Source organism: Salmo trutta, chromosome 36 (genome assembly GCF_901001165.1).
Source record: "Salmo trutta chromosome 36, fSalTru1.1, whole genome shotgun sequence".
NCBI classification, from domain to species: domain Eukaryota; kingdom Metazoa; phylum Chordata; class Actinopteri; order Salmoniformes; family Salmonidae; genus Salmo; species Salmo trutta.
The window spans coordinates 18,776,345-18,802,866 of record NC_042992.1 but is presented as its reverse complement, the minus strand read 5'-3'; the positions used below and the strand labels follow the sequence as shown (position 1 = coordinate 18,802,866).

Here is a 26,522-nt window from a genome sequence, read left to right as displayed (position 1 = left end):
TTAGTGTAATTTGCATTTGAATGCATTCATATTTCATTGAGAGTGGGAGATCAAACTGCCAAAGGGTGAAATAATCTCTTAGAAATATCATCCTGCATGGCACATTCATATTGAATAGAAGATAACTTGGAACATGCTGCACTGTACAGTTCTCCCATACCCATCTACAGTAAATAATTAGAAATAAATAAATGTACAAAAATATATTTCAACAATTTCTGCCACATACAGTACAGTTCCTTTTAGTACCCAATCAACCCCCAATCATATAATCCAAGTCTCCTCTCTTTGTCCTCTCCCTCTCCTCTACAGTCCCATGCCTGTCCAATTTCACGGCGCCAATGGGCACGGTTCTATCACCGGACTACCCAGAAGGCTACAGCAACAACATGAACTGTGTGTGGCTGATCATATCAGAGCCCGGCAGTCGCATCCACCTGGCCTTCAATGACTTTGACCTGGAGGCACCTTACGACTTCCTCACCGTGAAAGACGGCGAGCTGCTGGACGCCACCGTCCTGGGACGCTTCTCGGGGGCAGAGTCCCCCTCCCACCTTGACAGTAATACTAACATACTGAGGCTGGAGTTCCAGGCAGACCACTCCATGGCCGGACGAGGGTTCAACATCACATACAGCAGTAGGTTTAACCCTGACATTGAATTCTGTGCTGTTCTTTGTTTGTCTTTGTCAGTTGAGTAGGGCTCAGTTTAGTTGAACCCATGTAGCAGGTATTGCATGGCTGCTCTGCCACAATCCAGGTGAAATAGAGTTGGGCCCTTGGTTCTTACCAGGTATAGCTTATCCATTTTGTGGCACCTTGTGGTGACTTTACTGTAATGACCATAGTCCTGTATATCTTGTCCTGATTGGATTCTTGTGATGTTTGTCCAACCCTGCCCTATCACTCATGTCATTGTCAGTTCTTTTTAGTCATCACATAAGGTCTTAATCAATTTCCACCAAACCTGGCTTTGCCCCTCACACCCATCATAGTTATCCTTTTCAAATGGCCGCCTGGTAACGGCTTCTTTCTGAAGGAGAAGTGAAATGTCACGCCAATTCATCACTTCTGTCAAAAAAAAGACAGGAAAAAAGAGGCCATGAATCCTTAGCAACAACTGTTAGAGCTAGCTTTTCTAACAGCCTGACACCTGATTCCATGTTATTCTGGTAGGACACTATCAGTAACATGATTGAGCACTGTTAAATGTGGATTCGTTGTGACAAACGTTATGTTCAACTGGCGTGCTCGTTCTGTCACAAGGCATTCATCAGTCAGTCAGTCTGACTTGGGCTGTCAGGCTGAGATAAGAAGAGTTTAAGGGCCATTTAGTTGGGCGACATCTTGCGCCAGGGTTTAAGTCCACTCTACACTTCATAAAGGTCTGACAAAATAGCTGGGAGGTCACTAGCACTATAACGAAAATAATAAACACCCTTTAGAAAAAAGTGGGTGTTTTCATGTAGTGAAGTGCTTCGAATATTTCCACGAAGTGAGGTTCCAGAGCTTTTGTATAATTTCAGCCAGTGGTTTTGAAAGTAGTACTCACGAGCCCAACGGGTCCCACGAAAATTGTGCACAATTGTGTACTACGTCATCCATTTTGTATGATATGTTACGTCTGTTACGGCTGTCGTAGAGAGGGGACCAAAGCGCAGCGTGGTAAGTGTTCATTATATTTATTAAACCATGAAACACTAGAACAAAGAAACAAAACGAAAAGCCAAACAGTTCCGTCAGGTAACGAATATAAAACAGAAAATAACTACCCACAAAACACAGGTGGGAAAAGGCTGCCTAAGTATGATTCCTAATCAGAGACAACGATAGACAGCTGCCTCTGATTAGGAACCATACTCGGCCCAACACATAGAAATACAAAACATAGAGTGCCCACCCCACACCCTGACCTAACAAAATAGAGAAATAAACCGTCTCTCTCAGGTCAGGGCGTGACAGTATCCCCCCCTCCCCCCCAAAAGGTGCGGACTCCCGGCCGCAAACCTGAACCTATAGGGGAGGGTCCGGGTGGGCATCTATACTTGGCGGCGGCTCTGGTTCGGGGCGTAGCCCCCACACTGCCCGCTGATCTCCCTGCTTCTGTGTCGCCAGAGGAACCAGACCGTGGATCATCGCCGAAGGCTCTGAACTGCCGAAGACTCTGACCTGCAGACCGCCGCTGAAGACTCTGGGCTGCAGACCGCCGCTGAAGACTCTGGGCTGCAGACCGCCGCTGAAGACTCTGGGCTGCAGACCGCCGCTGAAGACTCTGGGCTGCAGACCGCCGCTGAAGACTCTGGGCTGCAGACCGCCGCTGAAGACTCTGTGCCATGGATCATCACTACAGGTTCCGCGCCATGGATCATCACTGGAGGCTTTGTGCCATGGATCATCACTGGAGGCTCCGGACCATGGATTATCACTGGAGACTTCATGCCATGGAGCATCACTACATGCTCCGGGCCATGGATCATCACTTCTTCCTGGATGACTGCCATGAAAATACAATAGATTTACACTACTATAGACGGGTTGGCTGACAACGCCACGAAAATTATGTGTGCGCATTGATGGGGCTAAGATGCTGTGTGTTGTTGTGATTCTGGATGGCCAGATAGCTACCAACAATGACATGAGGCTGCCATGTAGGGAATCGTAGGAGCTCGCTTCAGCTAGTTTTATATTTTTCTTGATATCATGTCTTGTTTTGTCGTAGGTGCTTGTTTCAGCTAGCTTTATCTTGTTCTTGATACCATGTCTTGTTTTGTTGTAGGTGCTTGTTTCAGTTAGTTTTACCTTGTTCTTGATACCATGTCTTGTTTTGTTGTAGGTGACTCGTTTCAGCTAGTTTTATCTTGTTATTAATACCATGTCTTGTTTTGTTGTAGGTGGCTCATTCAGCTAGTTTTATCTTGTTCTTAATACCATGTCTTGTTTTGTTGTAGGTGGCTCATTCAGCTAGTTTTATCTTGTTATTAATACCATGTCTTGTTTTGTTGTAGGTGGCTCATTCAGCTAGTTTTATCTTGTTATTAATACCATGTCTTGTTTTGTTGTAGGTGGCTCATTCAGCTAGTTTTATCTTGTTATTAATACCATGTCTTGTTTTGTTGTAGGTGGCTCATTCAGCTAGTTTTATCTTGTTATTAATACCATGTCTTGTTTTGTTGTAGGTGCTTGTTTCAGCTAGTTTTATCTTGTTATTAATACCATGTCTTGTTTTGTTGTAGGTGGCTCATTCAGCTAGTTTTATCTTGTTATTAATACCATGTCTTGTTTTGTTGTAGGTGCTTGTTTCAGCTAGTTTTATCTTGTTCTTGATGCCAATGTCTTATTTTGAGGGGTTTTGACGGATGTCATATCTACGCTAATATGACCAAATTTAATAGCTAGCTAGCCAACACCTGTAACTATGTATTTGAGAGACAACAAATGCTCATTGTGGAACTGTATGTATGTAGTTATTTCAATAAACATTTGGAGACTAAATATAGTTTACATGTTGTCAACAATCTAAGCCAACACTGTCTGTTTTGCCCCATAGTTGCGTATGCCTCGGCGCCATTGAATTTTATATTTTTCAATGGAGCAACTGGTTTGTACATTTTCAAGCAATCCGCCATGTGTTTGTGATCAGAGGACCAATGCTTCAAGCCCAGTATGGGGACAGGGACAGTGGAGGAAGCGAAGCCGTAGTGACGTTGGTTACATCTGACAAATAGCCAACATTTGCCCATCTGTTTTCAGCGTTCGGCCACAACGAGTGTCCCGACCCGGGCATCCCAATAAATGCGAGGCGCTTCGGGGACAACTTCCAACTGGGTAGCTCCATCTCAGTGATCTGTGAGGACGGCTTCATCAAGACCCAGGGGGCCAAGACCATCACCTGCGAGCTGGACAACGGCAAGGTGATGTGGAGTGGCCCCATCCCCAAATGTGAAGGTAAATATCGTGTGTGTGTGCGTGCACACGTCTGTACATGCGCACGTCCGTACATAGACAATTTTGGGGGTAAATAACCCTGTTCCTAACACAGACAATAGCCTAAGTGAGTGTAAGCGGAGTGGACCTGTGTGTTGAAGGATGCTAGGGAGGCTCAGGGATGGACAGGGAACAGAGACAAGTGTGCTGTAGGGCAGTCAGTCTCCTTCTATCTGACTTCCTGTCAGTCATTCACCCTGCTCCACATGGCTCCTAATGCTGTGGTGACATCACTCATATGGGCAGGGTAATAAAGAGCCTCATGTCTGCTTAGCTGCCCTTGTAACATGTACAGTATGCTGTAGGCCACTATTTTCTAGATTAGCAAATAAGGCATTTTTAAGTTGTTTTTTTAACAGGAAGAGGTGCCAGGTCAATATAAAAAGGCAACAACACCAATAAACTTTTAAGAACATTTATTTTCTCTCTTTCTCGCTTGCTCTCCCCCCCTGTATTCTTCTCTATAGCTCCCTGCGGTGGCCACTTCTCTGCTCCCAATGGGGTGATCCTGTCCCCAGGGTGGCCTGGATACTATAAGGACTCCCTCAGCTGTGAGTGGGTCATCGAGACCGAGCCCGGACGCTCCATCAAGATCACTTTTGACAAGTGCGTGTCCATTATATTAATAAAGTTAATCTATTTTATGAGCACTTTCTAACTGTTGAAGACGCAGAATGGATTTCTGCATCAATGAAGGCACTTATAATGGAATGGTGTTGCTTATTTATTGCGTATTTTTAAAGAGTCTCCTTTCAAAGTTATTTTTAGTGCAGTAGTAAGCTTAATCAATGTTTATGCAACTGCACTACTGAATATGTTTTATCACAAGCAAATCAAATTTGTGCATTTCATCATTCATAATTCCCCCTCTCTCAATGGTCCAGGTTTCAGACAGAGCTGGGCTATGACTTCCTGGAGATCCACGATGGGCCCAACCTGCTCTCTCCTCTGGTTGGCTCGTTCAACGGTACCCAGGTGCCCCAGTTCCTGTTCAGTAGTACTAACCACCTGTATATGCTCTTCACCACCGACAACAGCCGCTCCAACAGTGGATTTAAGATCATCTACGAAAGTAAGTCTAGTAGCCGAGTTGTTCCTGGTCAGGTCATGTGGTCAGGGAAAACTCCTACAGATGTAAGATCTTAATATGAGCCAGTTTTCTACAACAGGAAAATAATCCTGCAGCAACAGGAAACATTAATTATTATGTGGATTATAATTAATGGACACTTTTGTAGTGTTTGATACATATTCCGTAAGGGAAAATCAAGTCTGAAATTTCAAAGTAGAAATGAAAAATTTCAGAAGCCTTTTTAAACCTCAAATACAATACAGGTTGAAAATGTCCTATACTGAAGGAAAGTTATCCTACAACAGGATGATCAAATTAAGATCCTACACCTGTAGCCCTACCCATAGTTTTAACTTATAACACTCCTGAACTGTGATAGCTTTGTTTGTGTTCCCTGTATGAGATATTTGATGAAAGTCAATTGCTTTGACCTCATAATATATAACATTTTCTCCTTAGGCGTGACGGTGGACACCTACTCCTGCCAGGACCCGGGATTCCCGGTCAACGGATTGCGTTACGGTCAAGACTTCACCATTGGTTCAACCGTGTCATTCGGCTGTGACCCTGGATACAGACTGAGCCACGAAGAACCGCTCGTCTGTGAGAAGAACCACTGGTGGAGCCATCCACTGCCCACCTGTGATGGTATGGACCAGTTAAAACTAGTTTAAACCAATTCAAATCAGTTCAAACCACTTTAAACCACTTCAAATTGGTTCAAAACTAGTGTGTGCACATCCAGTGATTTTCAGGTCCAGGGTACTGTACAAAAGCCAAAGTCATGAACTGCGGAAGCATTCAACAGTTGCATGTATCTATTTGTTTTTCATGGTATGGGCTGTAGCCATGGTGACCAAGACTGTGGCAGATTTGCACTTGCCTGGTTACCAGATGTGTTTGTGTGTGAGTTATTATTGATATAAATGGTTTTACCTTTATTTAATCAGGGGAGCCCATTGAGACCAGGGTTTCATTTTCAATGGTGCCCTGAGGACAACAAATTCAACACGAACAAAAAACTAAAACACAAACTACAGGTTACAATTTTAAAAAACTACAATTTCAACACCACAATAAATGTTTACATTTATTTTTTTTAAATGCAATTCTCATTTAACAAATTCAACATTCGACTCCCCTGATTAATAATTAAACTGCCCTAGCAGCACCAGGGAATCAAGACACAGGGAGTTTTGCAGGTTATTACAAAAATGGTGGGCATTAAAACTGTATATCATGACAATAATCTGTCATGATTATTGTCATGCTGAACACATAAGAAGTGGGCTAAAGCAGGCGTTTGTATTGTACATACAGTATCTGATCATTAGGCTACTGCTCTAGAGTCTAGACCAGGGCTCTTCAACCCTGTTCCTGGGTTGGAGTTAAAACCTACAGGAGGGCATCTCCAGGAACAAGGTTGGAGTTAAAACCTACAGGAGGGCATCTCCAGGAACAGAGTTGGAGTTAAAACCTACAGGAGGGCTTTTCCAGGAACAGGGTTGGAGTTAAAACCTACAGAATGGTAGCTCTCCAGGAACAGGGTTGGATTTAAAACCTACAGAATGGTAGCTCTCCAGGAACAGGTTTGGAGTTAAAACCTACAGAATGGTAGCTATCCAGGAACAGGGTTGGAGTTAAAACCTACAGAATGGTAGCTCTCCAGGAACAGGGTTAGAGAGCCCTGGTTTAGATCTACAGTATGTGCAATATCTTGATCTATCACTTTCAGGCATCAATTAGTTTAAATATTCTCTCATATGATATGGTGCCAAACTGCCTATTGACAAAACCGCCGTAAGATTGAATTGTGTTATGCATGAGTGACGAGATATTTACAAGAGTGGTCCTTAAATATTAAAGCCAATGACAGTTCGTGTAAATTGGCTACTTGGTAAAAGAGGAACCACCCCAGCGACTCTGGGGCTGACAAAGTCTTGTAGCTTGTTCGTCTCTCCGTGTTTTGACTTCAGAGATCTATTTCATTTTCCAGGGAGTAAACAAATCTGAGAAAATGCAATTCAATGCCAGGCCATTAGGCTATCAATTTCCTTTGACGGCTCCTCTGCCTGATAGGAACTGATATTCTCATCAGATTAGGGATCCGGGGGCATCCTTTACCTGCCCTCTAGCTTGTCATCTTACCTCCCCTGCCTCCTGGTCATCACTAGTTACCCCAGCCCCAAAGTCATAAACCCAGCCTATTTCAACAATTTATCATCTTCAAATGTGATTTTAAACCTAAACCTAACCTTAACCCTAACCTTAACAACACTGCTAATATTATGCCTAACCCTTACCTTAGATGAATACCAAAAAGCACATTTTTGTTTTCATGAATTTTACGATATAGACAATTTTGACTTTGTGGCTGTGCTATCTAGTGGACCTAAGTGGAATAAGGAGGGAGAATGTAGTCCCTGTTGCAGAGCATTCAAATGAAGGTCCTGATATTACTGTTACCAGCCTCCCTTGGAAAAGATCTATGCTGAAATGTTGATATGCAAGGTTCTATGATATTGAAATTAAAGGCAGGTCATGTCAGCATAGAGAGAGTGAGAGAGAGAGTGAGAGAAAAAGGAGAGAGTGAGAGAGAGTGAGAGAAAAAGAGTGAAATGATGTATAGAGAGAGATGGAAAGAAAGAGAGCAATGTGAGGAACACAAAGAGATGTATGTAGTTGTCCAGATTTCCCTGTTTGATAAGACTTTGAATGAAGTGCTTACTAGTAAAGAAGTTGCTCCATTAATTATTGATACAGCGCTGCATCTGTCTAGGACAGATACATGAAAGCAACAGCTACTCGTCCTGCCGTCCACACAAAACATGAACATGACATAATACAGAACAATAATAGACAAGAACAGCTCAAGGACAGAACTACATCCATTTAAAAACGGCATACATAGCCTACATATCAATACATACACACAAACTATCTAGCTCAAATAGGGAGAGGCGTTGTGCTTTGAGGTATTGTTTTATCTGTTTTTTAAACCAGGTTTATTGTTAACTTGAACAATTGGAGATGGAAGGAAGTTCCATGCATTCATGGCTCTATATAATACTGAATTTTCTTGAATTTGTTCTGGATTTGGGGACTGTGAAAAGACCCCTGCTGGCATGTCTGGTAGGGTAAGTGTGTGTGTCAGAGCTGTGTATAAGTTGACTATGCAAACAACTTGGAATTTTCAACACATTAACGTTTCTTATAAAAAGAAGAATTGATACAGTCAGTCTCTCCTCTACTTTTAGCCAAGAAAGACTGGCATGCGTAGTATTGATATTACTGATTACAGTGAAGAGCACTGTTTCTGTTCTCTGCAAAAACATAGACAATAAAATAAAGTGTTTCCCCCCTCTTTGTCCCCCAGCGTTGTGTGGAGGAGACGTACGAGGGCCCGGCGGCACCATCCTGTCCCCTGGATATCCTGAGATGTATCCCAACTCACTAAACTGTACTTGGACGGTGGAGGTCAGCCACGGCAAAGGTAAGCCTGAGTTATTAACTACTACAATCATATTTATAATGGAATGTGACACTTCCTAACTCTTTTTGATATAGCTATTCTGCCTGAAGATATATACCATATAAAAAAAATATTAAGCGAAAACAAGCAAACAATCCGTAAAAATGTTGATACTGTTTAAGTATATGTGAATTAATAAACAGCTAAAAAATGGACTCCTATTCCTTTTATCAGCAAGCTGGTAAAAGGCAGTGTGGGAATGGAACGGACCTGAATACAGATTCACTGTAGGTCCTCTTCCCAGCCTAGCCCATCTTGCTGAAATATTATTATAATACAGGACTCTGGGTTGAGAGTAATGAAAGTTCTTTGGAATTTTAATTTCCCATGGCTGCTAAGATATTCAATATGGACTATCATTATGTTTCTCTGAATAATCACTCCGTATTGAAATGCAGTCCCGTCCCCCCCTCCCAAAAACCCAGAGCCTTCTTTTTTATATTAACTGACCTCACCTTTGAATGTAATGAGATGAAGTTCTCTCTCCCTCCACTTGGCTGCTCTCCTCTCAGATTAAACCGTCGTTTCAATTGAACTTGATCATTTCATCAGGGGAGGTTGACAGGTAGCTTGAACCATATTATTGGCTGTTCTCCTCTTGACTTGGTTTGTCCCAATAGGAGTCCAATTTACCTTCAACACCTTCCACCTGGAGGATCACCATGACTACCTGCTCATCACAGAGAATGGCAGCTTTGTCCAGCCCCTGGCACGGCTAACGGGTAACGAGCTGCCCTCCCCCACCAATGCAGGGCTCTACGGGAACTTCAAGGCCCAACTGCGCTTCATATCAGACTTTTCTATATCTTACGAGGGATTCAATATTACCTTCTCTGGTGAGTAGGAGGAGTGTGCGGGTGGGTTGCTATTGGTGTGTATGTTTTTGTGTGTCCATTCAAGAGCAGCCTCCTCAACGCTTGCTTTTACGTGTACGTGCGCGTACTTGTGTGCACATTTGCGTGTTGTTACCATCTACCAGTGGACTGGACTGAGAGCTCCTTTCCCTCTAGCTTCACATGCCTCCAGTGTTCTGTCCAGTATTTGGTCCAGTGTTATGTCCAGTGTTCTGTCCAGTTCTCTGTCCAGTGTTCTCTGTCCAGTTCTCTGTCCAGTGTTCTCTGTCCAGTGTTCTGTTTAGTGTTCTGTCCGGTGCTCTGTCCAGTGCTCTGTCTAGTGTTCTGTCCAGTTCTCTGTCCAGTGTTCTGTCCGGTGTCCTGTCCGGTGCTCTGTCCAGTGCTCTGTCCTGTGCTCTGTCCAGTGCTCTGTCCAGTGTTCTGTCTAGTGTTCTGTCCAGTTCTCTGTCCAGTGTTCTCTGTCCAGTTCTCTGTCCAGTGTTCTGTCTAGTGTTCTGTCCAGTTCTCTGTACAGTGCTCTGTCCAGTGTTCTGTCTAGTGTTCTGTCCAGTTCTCTGTCCAGTGTTCTGTCCGGTGTTCTGTCCGGTGTTCTGTCCGGTGCTCTGTCCGGTGCTCTGTCCTGTGCTCTGTCCAGTGCTCTGTCTGGCGCTCTGACATCCCCTCTTAGGCCGACCTCACCCCAGACCAACACCTTCAATAATTGATAACCTTCAATAAATCATCCTTTCATTTAGCCATCCCTGAAGTTTTTTGAGTGTCATATACATATAGTTGAAATCGGAAGTTTACATACACTTAGGTTGGAGTCATTAAAACTTGTTTTTCAACTACTACACAAATTTCTTGTTAACAAACTATAGTTTTGGCAAGTCGGTTAGGACATCTACTTTGTGCATGACACAAGTAATTTTTCAACAAGTGTTTACTGACAGATTATTTCACTTAAAATTCACCGTATCACAATTCCAGTGGGTCAGAAGTTTATATACACTAAGTTGACTGTGCCGTTAAACAGCTTGGACAATTCCAGAAAATTATGCCATGGCTTTAAAAGCCTCTGATAGGCTAATTGACATAATTTGAGTCATTTGGAGGTGTACCTGTGGATGTATTTCAAGGCCTACCTTCAAACTCAGTGCCTCTTTGCTTGACATTATGGGAGAATCTAAAGAAATCAGCCAAGACCTCAGAAAAAAATTGTAGACCTCCACAAGTCTGGTTCATCCTTGGGAGCAATTTCCAAACCCCGTTCATCTGTACAAACAATAATACGCAAGTATAAACACCATGGGACCACGCAGCCGTCATACTGCTCAGGAAGGAGACGTGTTCTGCCTCCTAGAGATTAATGTACTTTGGTGCGAAAAGTGCAAATCAATCCCAGAACAACAGCAAAGGACCTTGTGAAGATGCATGAGGAAGCAGGTACAAAGTTATCTATATCCACAGTAAAAAGAGTCCTATATCAACATAACCTAAAAAGCCACTCAGCAAGGAAGAAGCCACTGCTCCAAAACCGGCATAAAAAAAGCCAGACTACGGTTTGCAACTGTACATAGGGACAAAGATCGTACTTTTAGGAGAAATGTCCTCTGGTCTGATGAAACAAAAATAGAACTGTTTGGTCATAATGACCATCGTTATTTTTAGAGGAAAAAGGGGGAGGCTTGCAAGCCGAAGAACACCATCCCAACCGTGAAGCACGGGGGTGGCAGCATCATGTTGTGGGGGTGCTTTGCTGCAGGAGGGACTGGTGCACTTCAGAAAATAGATGGCATCATGAGGGTGGAAAATTATGTGGATATATTGAAGCAACATCTCAAGACATCAGTCAGGAAGTTAAAGCTTGGTCGCAAATGGGTCTTCCAAATGGACATTGACCTCAAGCTTACTTCCAAAGTTGTGGCAAAATGGCTTAAGGACATCAAAGTCAAGGTATTGAAGTGCCCATCACAAAGCCCTGACCTCAATCCTGTAGAAAATGTGTGGGCAGAACTGAAAAAGCGCGTGCGGGAAAGGAGGCCTACAAACCTGACTCAGTTATACCAGCTCTGTCAGGAGTAATGGGCCAAAATTCACCCACCTTAATGTGGGAAGCATGTGGAAGGCTCCCCGAAATATTTGACCCAAGTTAAACAATTTAAAGGCAATGCTACCAAATACTATTTGAGTGTATGTAAACTTCTGACCCACTGGGAATGTGATGAAAGAAATAAAAGCTGAAAAAATCATTTCACATTCTTAAAATAAAGCGGTGATCCTAATTGACCTAAGACAGGGAAGTTTTTACTTGGATTAAATGTCAGGAATTGTGAAAAACTGAGTTTAAATGTATTTGGCTAAGGTGTATGTAAACTTCCGACTTCAACTGTAGGTATTGTAGCTTAAATCAGAAATGTCCTTCAGGATGTCATCCCTTCTGAGATTAAAAGGAGAAAGATGTTGACAAGGTTTGTTGACAGTGTTTTAACAAACAAATAGGGATGACCCACTGGGCACAGACGTCAATTTAACGTCTATTCGACGTTGGTTCAAAGTCATTTGGGGAGTGGGGAGAAAGTTTTTGATCCAAAGCCATAACGTGGATGAATAATCCATTGACAGCTACTGACACATTCTCAATTAGTCTGACTTAGGCTGTCATTGTAAATAAGAATTTGTTCTTAACTGACATGCATAGTTAAATAAAAGTTAAATAAAAAAATTTAATTAACCATTTAAATTAAAAAGCCATAAAGTCATCAATCAATTAATAGCAAACATTTATATTGTTCCTCGCTTTATCGTTTTCTTTTTTGAGTATGCACTGTTGTCAGGCAAACTCCATCAATTTGAGTGTAAGTGTAGATGACAGGAACACTACTCATGGAAAAGTTTCAAGTGACATTATATTATTATGACCTTCTTGATATGACTTGGAGTATGCACTGCTGTCAAACAATCCTCATGAATAAACATGAAATGTGGATGGGATGTGTTGACGTGTTGATATGGATATACATGCTTGTGACAGGTAGGCTGCATCCCAAATGGCACCCTATTCCCTTAAAGTGGAAATCAGCATTAGAAACAATAACAAAGCGTCCTCCCGCTCCTGTTTTGGTAACAAGCTGAGGGATCGTAATGGTTTTAACACATGTTTTGAAGCTATATTGTGTTTGTTTACATTTACTTTGATTACAATAACAGTGGAGTAAAAGAAGGTCAAAATTGGTTGTTTTTTAGTTTTAGTTTTTTTTACCCCTTTTTCTCCCCAATTTCGTGATATCCAATTGGTAGTTAGTCTTGTTCCATCGCTGCAACTCCCGTACGGACTTGGGAGAGGTGAAGGTCGAGAGCTGTGCGTCCTCCGAAACACGACCCGAAACACGAGCCGCACTGCTTCTTGACACAACGCATGCTTAACCCGGAAGCCAGCCGCACCAATGTGTTGGAGGAAACACTGTTCACCTGGCTACAGTGTCAGCGTGCATGCACCTGGCCTGACACAGGAGTCGCTAGAGCGCGATGGGACAAGGACATCCCGGCCGGCCAAACCCTCCCCTAACCCGGACGACTCTGGGTTAATTGTGCGTTGCCTCATGTGTCTCTCATGGGTCGCAATCCAGGATCTGTAGTAACACAGCTAGTGCCTTAGCTGTGCCACTCGGGAGGCCATATTTCGGGTTTTGATGGGGTACAACAGTTGAACTAAGCTCACAAGACATTTATAAGTTATATTCTTCAATAATCAAGTCCAAAAATGGATGCAGCAACTGCTGATTTCCTCTTTAATAATGCAAAATATAACCAGATCCTATGGGCCCTGGTCAAAAGTAATGCTAATACACTCGTTCAAACAGATGTCACAAACACACACGCGCACACACATGGTATCCCCAAAGCAATACCAATGTAATTGCCATGGTGCTTTGTCAGACTGCAAAGAGACATGGAGTTGCGTGCATCAGGGTCTGTCATGGTGCTCTTCGAATTCGCTACAATGTTAGCCTCAGTCCCCTTCATATGGCAAGACCTTGCATAGTATATTTTAGAGAGGAACAGCTAGGCTAGAAACCTATATGTTGAAACAGAAGGTTCACTTATAAATGTGCGCATTATGGCATGGTGTTTTATGTAGGCTACACTTCTAATGATTACTATCTTGTGAATGTAAGTCACTGACTGCATGGAGAAGGATTGCGTGTCCCTGTCGGGCTCAACGGCTGCCCCCAAACCCCTGTCATGGACCTTGTATAGCCACGGGGCAGGGGTCAGGTGTTCTGGTAAAGCCCATCTTAGACAAGTCATTTTACGTTCTATTATTATAACAGCCAACAGGTCTAGCCACTAGCCTCTATAAGGTTAACACGTGGTAGCCTAAATTAAAGGTATAGCTGAGACAGATGCCCCTGTTTTGGGATAACCTATGCATTCTTCATTCCTCCCATCCTTGAAGACATTACAAATAGATGGATAGTGACAGGAGATATTACGCTAGGCTACTAACCAAATCATGTCAGATCAGTGATTATTTCTTTATAGCCTATATAGCCTATCATAATTTATCTAATAGGCCTATATTTAGATTAATAATTATTTCAAGAAAGGGAGAATCCATCCATGAATATATTCAAACAGCGCCTCAGATTAGCTGCTTTGTGCATGCAAAAGTGGTCCTTGAGTTGCCTCTCCTCCCACAGACACGTTTGCGTAAAACCCCTGTTTCATTGTTTATTCCTCCAGCAGCCGTTTCGATAATTTACTTTCACTTGCCCTCTGTAACGTATGATTAACCTTCAGGTTAGGGTACTCAATCTAGTGGGCCACTATAGGTTTATAATGGGCTGCACAATAGCGCTGTTGTAGCAGATTTGGAGAGCAGCTTGACGTGGAACATGTACACACGCATAGCCCTCAGTCTCCACCACGATGCCAAGATACTTTGTTTTATTGGGTGTGCAGACATAGCCTACTGGCCTATGGCCTTCCCTGTAGCTCAGTTGGTAGAGCATGGTGTTTGCAACACCAGGGTTGTGGGTTCGATTCCCACGGGGGGCCAGCACAGGAAAAAAATGTTTGAAATGTATGCATTCACTACTGTAAGTCGCTCTGGATAAGAGTGTCTGCTAAATGACTAAAATGTAAATGTAAAAATGTAGTCGTTAGAAGGAGAGTTACAATAAGGGGGAAACACTACTGTTAGTAATGCACCATGGATAAGGTTGTGAATAGTTGCCATTATGCTCAGATTTGTTGCAAGATGTTTGCCTTGGCTACGCAGCAGAACATTGTATAGCAAATACAGTGACAAGACAGTTTTTTATTTGTGCAAATAATGCACCATGGCCGTTAGAAGAGTGTATGCAAACAGTCTGAAAATGCCAGTGGGAACTTGGTGTGTGTGCTCGTGTGCGTGTGTGCGTGTGTGCGTGTGTGAGATGTTTTAGGTCATTAGATTGACAAGCGTGAGTGAGCAGTGACGCCTGTTTGAACGACTGTATTAGAGCATTAGATTGTAGTGGCGGTCAGTGCCATATAAGATGAGGGAGGACAACATTTTTTTTTAGCATGGCCTTATTTCTATTACAGCATATTGGATGACTGTCATTCATATTCCATTCAACTAGCTCAATGTAACATCAATAGGTTTAGGTTACCACATGATATTAAAACTTTCCCTGTACCCATCATGAGGTTTCTACAACCTAGCCTATGAATGAAAGTTTACATCGTAGGTCGAGAGAAATTTGAGTAATCAAGGTGCAGCCACATAAACTCAGCAAAAAAAGAGACATTCTCTCACTGTCAACTGCGTTTATTTTCAGCAAACTTAACATGTGTAAATATTTGTATGAACATAACAACATTCAACAACTGAGACATAAACTGAACAAGTTCCCCAGACATGTGACTACCAGAAATGGAATAATGTGTCCCTGAACAAAAGGGGGGTCAAAATCAAAAGTAAGTCAGTATTTGGTGTGGCTGCAGTGCATCTCCTCCTCATGGACTGCATGAGATTTGCCAGTTCTTGCTGTGAGATGTTACCCCACTCTTCCACCAAGGAACCTGCAAGTTCCCAGACATTTCTGGAGGGAATGGCCCTAGCCCTCACCCTCCAATCCAACAGGTTCCAGACGTGCTCAATGGGATTGAGATCTGGGATCTTCGCTGGCCATGGCAGAACACATTCCTGTCTTGCAGGAAATCACGCACAGAACGAGTAGTATGGCTGGTGGCATTGTCATGCTGGAGGGTCATGTCAGGATGAGCCTGCAGGAAGGGTACCACATGAGGGAGGAGGATGTCTTCCTTGTAACGCGCAGCGTTGAGATTGCCTGCAATGACAACAAGCACAAGCCGATGATGTGGTGACACACCGCCCCAGACCATGGCGCACCCTCCACCTCCAAATCGATCCCGCTCCAGAGTACAGGCCTCGGTGTAACGCTCATTCCTTCGACGATAAACGCGAATTCGACCATCACCCCTGGTGAAACAAAACCGCGACTCGTCAGTGAAGAGCACTTTCTGCCAGTCCTGTCTGGTCCAGCGATGGTGGGTTTGTGCCCATAGGCGACATTGTTGCCGGTGATGTCTGGTGAGGACCTGCCTTACAACAGGCCTACAAGCCCTCAGTCCAGCCTCTCTCAGGCTATTGCGAACAGTCTGAGCACTGATGGAGGGATTGTGCATTCCTGGTGTAACTCGGGCAGTTGTTGTTGCCATCCTGTGCCTGTCCCGCAGGTCTGATGTTCGGATGTACCGATCCTGTGCAGGTGTTGTTACACGTGGTCTGCCACTGCGAGGACGATCAGCTGTCCATCCTGTCTCCCTATAGCGCTGTCATAGGCATCTCACAGTACGGACATTGCAATTTATTGCCCTGGCCACACCTGCAGTCCTCATGCCTCCCTGCAGCATGTCTAAGGTACGTTCACACACATGAGCAGGGACCCTAGGCATCTTTCTTTTGGTGTTTTTCAGAGTCAGTAGACAGGCTTCTTTAGTGTCCTAAGTTTTCATAACTGTGACCTTAATTGCCTACCGTCTGTAAGCTGTTAGTGTCTTAATGACCGTTCAACAGGTGCATGTTCATTAATTATTTATGGTTCATTGAACAAGCATGGGAACCAAGGAGATGATCGTGGACTTCAGGAAACAGCAGAGGGAGCAGCCCCCTATCCACATCGACGGGACAGTAGTGGAGAGGGTGGAAAGTTTTAAGTTCCTCGGCGTACACTCCTCGGCGTACACATCACGGACAAATTGAAATGGTCCAGCCACACAGACAGCGTGGTGAAGAAGGCGCAGTAGCGCCTCTTCAACCTCAGGCGGCTGAAGAAATATGGCTTGTCACCAAAAACACTCAAACTTTTACAGATGCACAATCAAGATCATCCTGTAGGGCTGTATCACCACCTGGTACGGCAACTGCTCCGCCCATAACCGTAAGGCTCTCAAGAGGGTAGTGAGGTCTGCAGAACGCATCACTGGGGGCAAACTACCTACCCTCCAGGACAGCTACACCAACCGATGTCACAGGAAGGCCAACAATATCATCAAGGACAACAACCACCCGAGCCACTGCCTGTTCACCCCACTATCATCCAGAAGGCGAGGTCAGTACAGGTGCATCAAAGCAGGGACCGAGAGACTGAAAAACAGCTTCTATCTCAAGGCCATCAGACTGTTAAACAGCCATCACTAACATTGAGTGGCTGCTGCCAACATACTGACTCAACTCTAGCCACTTTAATAATGGAACAATTGATGTAATAAATGTATCACTAGCCACTTTAAACAATGCCAATTTATATAATGTTTACATACCCTACATTCTCCTCTGTTCCTCTGGTGATGTAGAGGTTAATCCAGGTCCTGCAGTGCCTAGCTCCACTCCCACTCCCCAGGTGCTCTCATTTGTTGACTTCTGTAACCGTAAAAGCCTTGGTTTCATGCATGTTAACATTAGAAGCCTACTCCCTAAGTTTGTTTTACTCACTGCTTTAGCACACTCTGCCAACCCGGATGTCTTAGTCGTGTCTGAATCATGGCTTAGGAAAACCACCAAAAACCCTGAAATCTCCATCCCTAACTATAACATTTTCCGCCAAGATAGAACTGTCAAAGGGGGCAGTGTTGCAATCTACTGCAAAGATAGCCTGCAGAGTTCTGTCTTGCTATCCAAGTCTGTACCCAAACAATTCGAGCTTCTACTTCTAAAAATGCACCTTTCCAGAAACAAGTCTCTCACTGTTGACGCTTGCTATAGACCACCCTCTGCCCCCAGCTGTGCCCTCGACACCATATGTGAATTGATTGCCCCCATCTATCTTCTGAGCTTGTGCTACTAGGTGACCTAAACTGGGACGTGCTTAACACCCCGGCCATCCTACAATCTACGCTTGATGCCCTCAATCTCACAAAAATTATCAATGAATCTACCAGGTACAACCCCAAATCCGTAAACACAGGCACCCTCATAGATATCATCCTAACTAACTTGCCCTCCAAATACATCTATGCTGTTTTCAATAAAGATCTCAGCGATCACTGCCTCATTGCCTGCATCCATAATGGGTCTATGATCAAACGACCACCCCTCATCACTGTCAAACGCTCCCTAAAACACTTCTGCGAGCAGGCCTTTTTAATTGACCTGGCCGGGGTATCCTGAAATGACATTGACCTCATCCCGTCAGTAGAGGATGCCTGGTTATTCTTTAAAAGTGCCTTCCTCACCATTTTAAAAAAGCATGCTCCATTCAACAAAAAATGTATCTTGGAATAGATGTAGTCCTTGGTTCACTCCAGACCTGTCTGCGCTTGACCAGCACAAAAACATCCTGTGGCGTTCTGCATTAGCATTGAATAGCCCCCGTGATATGCAACTTTTCGTGGAAGTTAGGAACAAATATACACAGGCAATTAGGAAAGCTAAGGCTAGCTTTTTCAAACAGAAATTTGCATCCTGTAGTACAAACTCAAAAAATTTGTGGGACACTGTAAAGTCCATGGAGAATAAGAGCACCTCCTCCCAGCTGCCCACTGCACTGAGGCTAGGAAACACTGTTACCACCGATAAATCCACTATAATTGAGAATTTCAACAGACTCCATGAGGGTGGTATGAGGGCCCGACGTCCACATGTGGGGGTTGGGCTTACAGCCCAACACCGTGCAGGACGTTTGGCATTTGCCAGAGAACACCAAGACTGGCAAATTCACCACTGGCGCCCTGTGCTCTTCACAGATGAAAGCAGGTTCACACTGAGCACATGACAGATGTGACAGAGTCTGGGGACGCCGTGGTGAACGTTCTGCTGCCTGCAACATCCTCCAGCATGACCGGTTTGGTGGTGGGTCAGTCATGGTGTAGGGTGGCATTTCTTTGGGGGGCCGCACAGCCCTCCATGTGCTCGCCAGAGGTAGCCTGACTGCCATTAGGTACCGAGATGAGATCCTCAGACCCCTTGTGAGACCATATGCTGGTGCGGTTGGCCCTGGGTTCCTCCTAATGCAAGACAATGCTAGACCTCATGTGGCTGGAGTGTGTCAGCAGTTCCTGCAAGAGGAAGGCATTGATGCTATGGACTGGCCCGCCCGTTCCCCAGACCTGAATCCAATTGAGCACATCTGGGACATCATGTCTCGCTCCATCCACCAACGCCACGTTGCACCACAGACTGTCCAGGAGTTGGCGGATGCTTTAGTCCAGGTCTGGGAGGAGATCCCTCAGGAGACCATCCGCCACCTCATCAGGAGCATTCCCAGGCATTGTAGGGAGGTCATACAGGCACATGGAGGCCACACACACTACTGAGCCTCATTTTGACTTGTTTTAAGGACATTACATCAAAGTTGGATCAGCCTGTAGTGTGGTTTTCCACTTTAATTTTGAGTGTGACTCCAAATACAGACCTCCATGGGTCGATAAATTGGATTTCCATTGATTATTTTTGTGTGATTTTGTTGTCAGCACATTCAACTATGTAAAGAAAAAAGTATTTAATAACATTATTTCATTCATTCAGATCTAGGATGTGTTATTTTAGTTTTTTTTAGCAGTGTATATTTACTATAGTTTTATCTAAAAAGGATAACTTTTTAAATGTTTTACTATTCTTATTTGAATGAAATTCACTGAGGAGGATGGTCCTCCACTTCTTCCTCTGAGGAGCCTCCACTGTTAGTGATGGCCATTTGTTTGTTTTGCTCCTACTTTTTACCGCCCACACACACACACACACACACACACACACACACACACACACACACACACACACACACACACACACACACACACACACACACACACACACACACACACACAACCTGCCCATCTCTACCTATGTATGTAACCAAGGTTCCTCCTTCTGAAAATAATCTGTGGCACAACCTCTTCCTACTGTGCCTAATACTTAGAGTAATTATTGGTTATTGTGTGCTAAAAGAGCAAGGATTTCCTTGTTACTAAAGCCAATTCTAAAGTATAGTTTCACCAGGTCATCTAACTCAGGTATTTCAACAGTCGCGGGCACAGAAACAGGGAGCTAGGGAGGCATGCAATTAACCAAATCCCCTATGTTAATCTTGAAATATAACTGCGACTTCATTCTCGCAATATTGCCACATTATTCTTGAAAGATTGCCACTTTATTCACCAAATTTCATTTGGACTTTATTCTCAAAATATTGCTATTTTTTTACTAAGTACTATCGTGCAAATCTCCAAGTACCACCGCCCCTCGTGTTTTATTTTTCTCTTCCGTACTTATTAACTTGCCACAACTTCTCTTCCTGTTCTTTACAACTTGGAGTAGCCTGTGTACTGCATTCAGTCAAGCCCTGTTGATGTGAATGTACATTACAGGTGACTACACTGTTTCAAAGGTTTTTATTGACATTTATTATCACTTTATTATGCACTGGAATGTCAATTACATTATTGATCTTGTTTATCTGACATGTTTCATCTCCTTGTTCTTTGGAGTACAAACGTACGTATGCTCTGCATTCAAACAAACCCTCATTGAATGTACATGATCCAAAAGTTTGACATAACACCAGTTCTCTCCTCCTTCTTCAGAGTACAACTTGGAGCCGTGTGAGGACCCGGGGATGCCACAGTTTGGACAGAGGAACGGCTACGGCTTTGGCATCGGGGACACCCTGACGTTCTCTTGCAATATGGGCTACCGGCTAGAGGGGGTGCCAGAGGTCATCTGCCTGGGAGGGGGAAGGCGCATGTGGAGCGCACCTCTGCCAAGGTGTGTGGGTACGTGGTCACCTGTTTTCATTCCCTTACAACTATTGTTACAATGCTTGTGGTTGATATGATTTTATTTGATATCTAATAACAGTGATTCTCAGTGATGGGCTTTCTGAAAACCTTACTGTCAACTCCTTCATTCCTTCCATCTCTTTCCTCAATTCCTCTCAAATTGCATTGGAGGAATGGATCCAAGATCCTTTTGAGAGGAATTATTGAGGAAACAAAGACGGAGGTAGCAAGGATTTGACATATAGTAAGGTTTCCAGACAAAGCCTTGCGCCTGCATGTTTAGTCTTAGCTAAATGGCATCACACCTGATTCAGCTAATTGATTGATCTTCAAACAACAGCTTGATTAGCTGAATCAGGTGTTTCACTGCTGAGCTGGGACAAAAACCTGCAGTACTCTGGCTCTCCAGGAGCATGGTTGAGGATCACTGATCTATATTGTTCACCATGGACGTTTCCTTGCTTGTTGAGCACTGAGAAGGAGTAGGGAGGGCCTACACTCTTAAAAAATTAAGGTTCCAGTTGAAACCAAATAAGTTTCTTCAGAGCGATCACATAGGGGAACCATTTTAGGTTCTCCGAAGAACATTAAATGGGATGGTTATATCCATGAGTGTTAATTTAACTCTTTACAGTGTTACTCGAACTCTTGAATCAACACTACTTAACACCAATGTGTTATGTTATGTGTATGCTATGAAAGGGACACATCTGAAGGCTTCCATACATTTCAATAACCTTTTAGAATTCTGAAGAACCGTCGATGCCACGTCAAGGACACCCCACTTAACTCAAAGGTTCTTTGTCAGGCAAGAGTTTTCCAAAGAACCTTAACAGCTGAGGAAGAACCATTTAAGAACCTTTGGTGTTGGGCACTCTGTTTAAGATATGCCACAGTAAACCCGAAGACACACGCAAAGACAGACAGTCAGGCGGACAGACAGGCAGGCACACAGCTAGATGCATAGAGCCCTGTGTCTGTGTCTGGCTTTCTTGATCCGTCTACATCAAACCCAATCTGCCCCTTGTCCTCTGTCCCTGTAGGGGAGTGTCTCTGTGTATCACTAACAAGCTGGGAGAGGTCAGATGGGTTGTCAACAAGGCTAATGCAAAGAGACTAGCATGACTGCATGCTGTTTAATAGAGATACTGTGGAGTGAGCTATGAATCTCACTGTCACAATGTACCAAGCAAACCCCAGTCTGCTACACCACCTATGCAGTGGGGTACCCAGACCTTGTTTTGTTGGTATTTTTCTTTCAAGTAGTTTAGCTCCACTTAATTGAGCCATGGAATCATCCCAGAAGTGCACATTCCACCCATCTGGCACTTCAGGTAGGCTCAATCAATCATTCAAAAGTATTTGATAAAAACAAATAATATTTGAACCCAGGTATTTCCCCAGTCTCCTCCTCCTCAGACGAGGTAACTAGCGCTCTTGTTCCCCCACCAAACCTGCCTCTTCCTGTTTCTACAGTACTTACCGCGGCGTCCTCCCTGGTATGACACCAGCTGCTCAAGGAGAATAGAGATTTACAATTCATGCTATCATGTGGAGATGTTCCTGGATTGTATCTCTCCATTCTGCCACACGGAGCCAGCAACCGCTAAACATCCATCAAATCCCAGACGTGTCTGAATAAAACACTATCCGCTGGAATTTATGCACACATGTATAATGTCCGGGCCCTAACTGCCGGGCATAAACAGATTAGTAATTATAATAATGGAGAACTTTTCAGATATTTCCAACGGAGCCCAAAAAGAAAATAATTCAGGGCTGGGAAGGTCACCAGTAATTTTTCATATTAATTGAAAAAATAATGATATGCATTTGTCAACGCTGTGAGTGCGTGTCGTTTGTTTACTTGCCTTGTTTCTGTCATTTTTCATGGTGTTCGTTGGTGCCAGATCTGTAGTCTTGAGAGTGACTAGAAAAACAAGGCTGCTAATTTGTGTTTTGGCATGACTTTTCAAAATGCCATCAGGTATACTATACGCTTCAGGTGTAGAGTACACAGTGGGCAGTGACAAAAACAGAAGAATCTGTGCACAGAATACTTTTGGGATGGTCTATATCTGTAACGGTTGTCTGTGGAAGAAGGAGTAGACCAAAGCGCAGCGTGGTACGTGTTCATGATGTTTATTTTAACTTGAACACTGAAACAAAAAACCAAAGTGGAACAAAACGCAACAGCTCTGTCAGGTGAACACACCTAACAGAAAACAACTACCCACACCAACCCTGTGGGAAAGGGCTACCTAAGTATGGTTCCTAATCAGAGACAACGATAGACAGCTGTCCCTGATTGAGAACCATACCCGGCCAAAACAAAGAAATACCAAAACATAGAAAAAGGAACATAGAATGCCCACCCTAGTCACACCCTGGCCTAACCAAAATAGAGAATAAAACCCTCTCTATGGCAAGGGCGTGACAATATCCTGGAAGTTTAGCCTTTTATCATCAATACAGTGGGCAATGTAAGCTTTTTGGGAGGCTAAAGGAGTGTGGGATGTGGATTAAAACCTACAGTGTATGAATCATGTGTGGCAGACAAGCAGTAACACAAGCATCAAGTTTCCCAGCCATCCATTACAAACTGTATCCACCCCAAAACAAAATGACTAAATTGTAAAAAAAAATAAAAAAAACATGTACACCATGCCCTCTGCATTCATGAACGTCCCATTCCTCTTGGCAGCACTGGATATACCGTACAATCCATACTGTATGTAAAAAATCAACCCACCTTTATAAGACATGTACAGATGTAGGATCTTAATTTGATTCTTCCTTTCCTGCACATAATACACGTAATAATTTACATTTCCTGTTGCTGCAAGATTATTTTCCTGCTGTGGCAAACTGACTCAGATTAAGATCCCATATCTGTATCCAACTGGGATGCTTTTACCCAATCGACAGACATCTGTACTTTCCTTCTCTCTTCAGTTTAATGATATTCTTCGAGATGAATCTCTCCTGACTGTAAAATGTGTTTCCGCTTCCAATCTGTTTGTTATAGGCACATTCATCACAGCAGGTGGCATTTATGAGGGATGCCATGCCCCTTCCACTGGGTGCAATAACAGTCACGTGATCACATATTACACAACCTTTTCGTATAAGGCGAGAGCGTAAAATGTGGCTCCATTTGTTCATTGCTGTCACTAACATCAGACACCTGTTAGAATGGGTGGCAACAAGAATCAGTGCATCACTGTTATAGGCTAGGTTGGTGGATGCGTAATACATTTACAGTTGAAGTCGGAAGTTTACATACACTTAGGTTGGAGTCATTAAAATTCGTTTTTCAACCACTCCACAAATTTCTTGTTAACAAACTATAGTTTTCCAAGCTGTTTAAAGGCACAGTCAACTTAGTGTATGTGAACTTCTGACCCACTGAAATTATGATACAGTGAATTATAAGTGAAATAGTCTGTCTGTAAACAATTGTTGGAAAAATGACTTGTGTCATGCACAAAGTAGAAGTCCTAACCGACTTGCCTACAAAAGTATCTATATCCACAGTAAAAATGAGTCCTATATCGACATAACCTGAAAGGCCGCTCAGCAAGGAAGAAGCCACTGCTCCAAAATTAATTCTTAGGGCTAGGAGTCCTGCCAGTGGGACACCTGTCGACAACTTCGGTGAAATTGGAGGACGCACAATTCAAATAAATAATCATAAATATTATGGATATTAAACGTACATACAAGTGTCTTATATTGGTTAAAAGCTTAAAGTCTTGTTCATCTAACTGCATTGTTCGATTTACAATAGGCTTTACAGCGAAAGCATGCCATGCCATGTTTGAGCATGCCATGTTTGAGGACGGCGCCCCACATCAAAATATTTTTCAACCAGCACATGCTTCATAAAATCACAAATAGCGATTAAATATTCACTTACTTTTTGAAAATCTTCCTCTGATTTGCAATCCAAAGGGTCCCAGCTACAACATGCATGCTCATTTTGTTAGATAAAATCCTTCTTTATATCCCAAAAAGTCTCTTTAGTTGGCGCCATCGATTTGAGTAATCCACGCGTTCAACATGCAGAGAAAGGAATCCAAAAAGCTAACGCTAAACTTTGTTAAAACAAGTCAAAATACATTTCTATTTAATCCTCAGGTACCCTAAAATGTAATTAAACAATAATATTTCATACGGAAAGAAGTATGTTCAAAAGAAACGCAAAATAAGCAGGTGCGTGTCCTCTTCGTCGCGCGCACAAAGTGATTTCCAACTCTGATTCCCAATACTAAAACTCAAAATTCTTCCTCGTTTGGGAAGAAACAAGCCTGAAACCTTGCAAAAAGACTGTTGGCATCTAGTGGAAGCCATAGGAATTGCTATCTGGGAGCTGGATTTGGATATGACCCTCTACATTCCGTTGGAAGAGCATGGGCTCAAAGATATTTTTTTTGGTTGGTTTTTCTTTGGATTGTCTCCTACCATATCAATTGTGTTATAGTCTCATACATTATTTTAACATTTCTACAAACTTCAAAGTGTTTTCTATCCAATGGGCCTGAGTAACAGGCAGTTAACTTTGGGCACATCAGTCAGACAGGAAGTGGAGAAAAATAAACCCTAGCCTGAAGAAGATCATTTTTGATCATTGATGAGCCCTCTGATAGACATGGAGTAAACATTTAAGATATGGGCTGCGTCCCAAATGGGTGGTGCCATTTGACACACCCATCGGTTTGGATAATTGCATTGAGTGTAAGTCTTAGAACAGAGACAACAACAATAGACTACTGGTGAATGGAAGGATGCAGGTCCTCTGGAATAAAGCAACAGAGCCCTAAAGTCTGAGTCCCAGATGCACCCTATTCCCTTTATAGTGCTCTACTTTTGACCAGAGCCCTATGGGGCTCTACATAGGGAATAGGGAGCCTCTTTGGTGGCATTCTCTGTGTTTATAATGAGGATATCATTTTTTCACTGCTAGTGTACGGCTCTAAAACATACAAACTAACGAGAGAGACATTTTGGGCCTCATTAGAGAAACCTTCGTCTTGACAACACCACAGATAAGAGAAAGAAGAGACTTGTGTGTTTTGGGGATAGAGAGGAAAGAATAATATTGCTTATTAGATTGAGGTCGATTTCGATCATTTTGCATTGGCCCTAAGGGTGTTATGTACAGATAACTTCCAAAATAAAGGAAACTACAATATAAAGTAGGGCTATGGGCCATCACAATCCGCCAGAACAGCTTCAATGCGCCTTGGCATAGATTCTACAACTGTCTGGAACTCTATTGGAAGGATGTGACACCATTCTTTTTTCAGTTACCTGTATGTGATAAGCAAAGAGAGAAAGGCCTGAGGGATGTAGATTTTAATAATAGATCTACACCTTTTGACAAACTGTGACAGTTTGTCCCATCAGCATTCCACATGGGGTATAGTGTAGACACCAATATTCTCAAATCAAAATGGCCGCCGCATATTTGTCACAAACCAGATATTTCAACTGGTTATATTTGTTGTTTCTCTTTATCCTCGGTGTGCTTTGAAATCTCAGTGCTGTGACAGCATGATTCCTACTGTGGTCCCATGTGGCTCAGTTGGTAGAGCATGGTGTTTGCAACGCCAGAGTTGTGGGTTTGATTCCCACAGGGGACCAGTATGGGAGACATTTTTTTTCATGAAATGTACGCATTCACTGCTGTAAGTCGCTCTGGATAAGAGCATCTGCTAAATGACTAAAATGTAAAATGTTCCTACTGTGAAGCGTCTCCTATTGGAATGCAATATGAAACATTTAATCTCTACTAGCCATTGGATATTCA

General features: G+C 43.2%; 1 protein-coding gene across 2 annotated transcripts in view; it reads left to right on the top strand.

The window, feature by feature from the left end:
* LOC115175584 (CUB and sushi domain-containing protein 3) overlaps window positions 1-26,522 on the top strand; it is a 670,680-nt gene that overhangs the window by 393,777 nt on the left and 250,381 nt on the right. For both annotated transcript variants that reach the window (XM_029734929.1, XM_029734928.1), the window contains 8 exons: window positions 313-639; window positions 3,751-3,945; window positions 4,452-4,590; window positions 4,869-5,056; window positions 5,516-5,704; window positions 8,433-8,549; window positions 9,209-9,424; window positions 20,516-20,704. In XM_029734929.1, coding sequence (XP_029590789.1) covers window positions 313-639; window positions 3,751-3,945; window positions 4,452-4,590; window positions 4,869-5,056; window positions 5,516-5,704; window positions 8,433-8,549; window positions 9,209-9,424; window positions 20,516-20,704 — 1,560 coding nt within the window. The remainder of the gene's footprint in view (window positions 1-312; window positions 640-3,750; window positions 3,946-4,451; window positions 4,591-4,868; window positions 5,057-5,515; window positions 5,705-8,432; window positions 8,550-9,208; window positions 9,425-20,515; window positions 20,705-26,522) is intronic.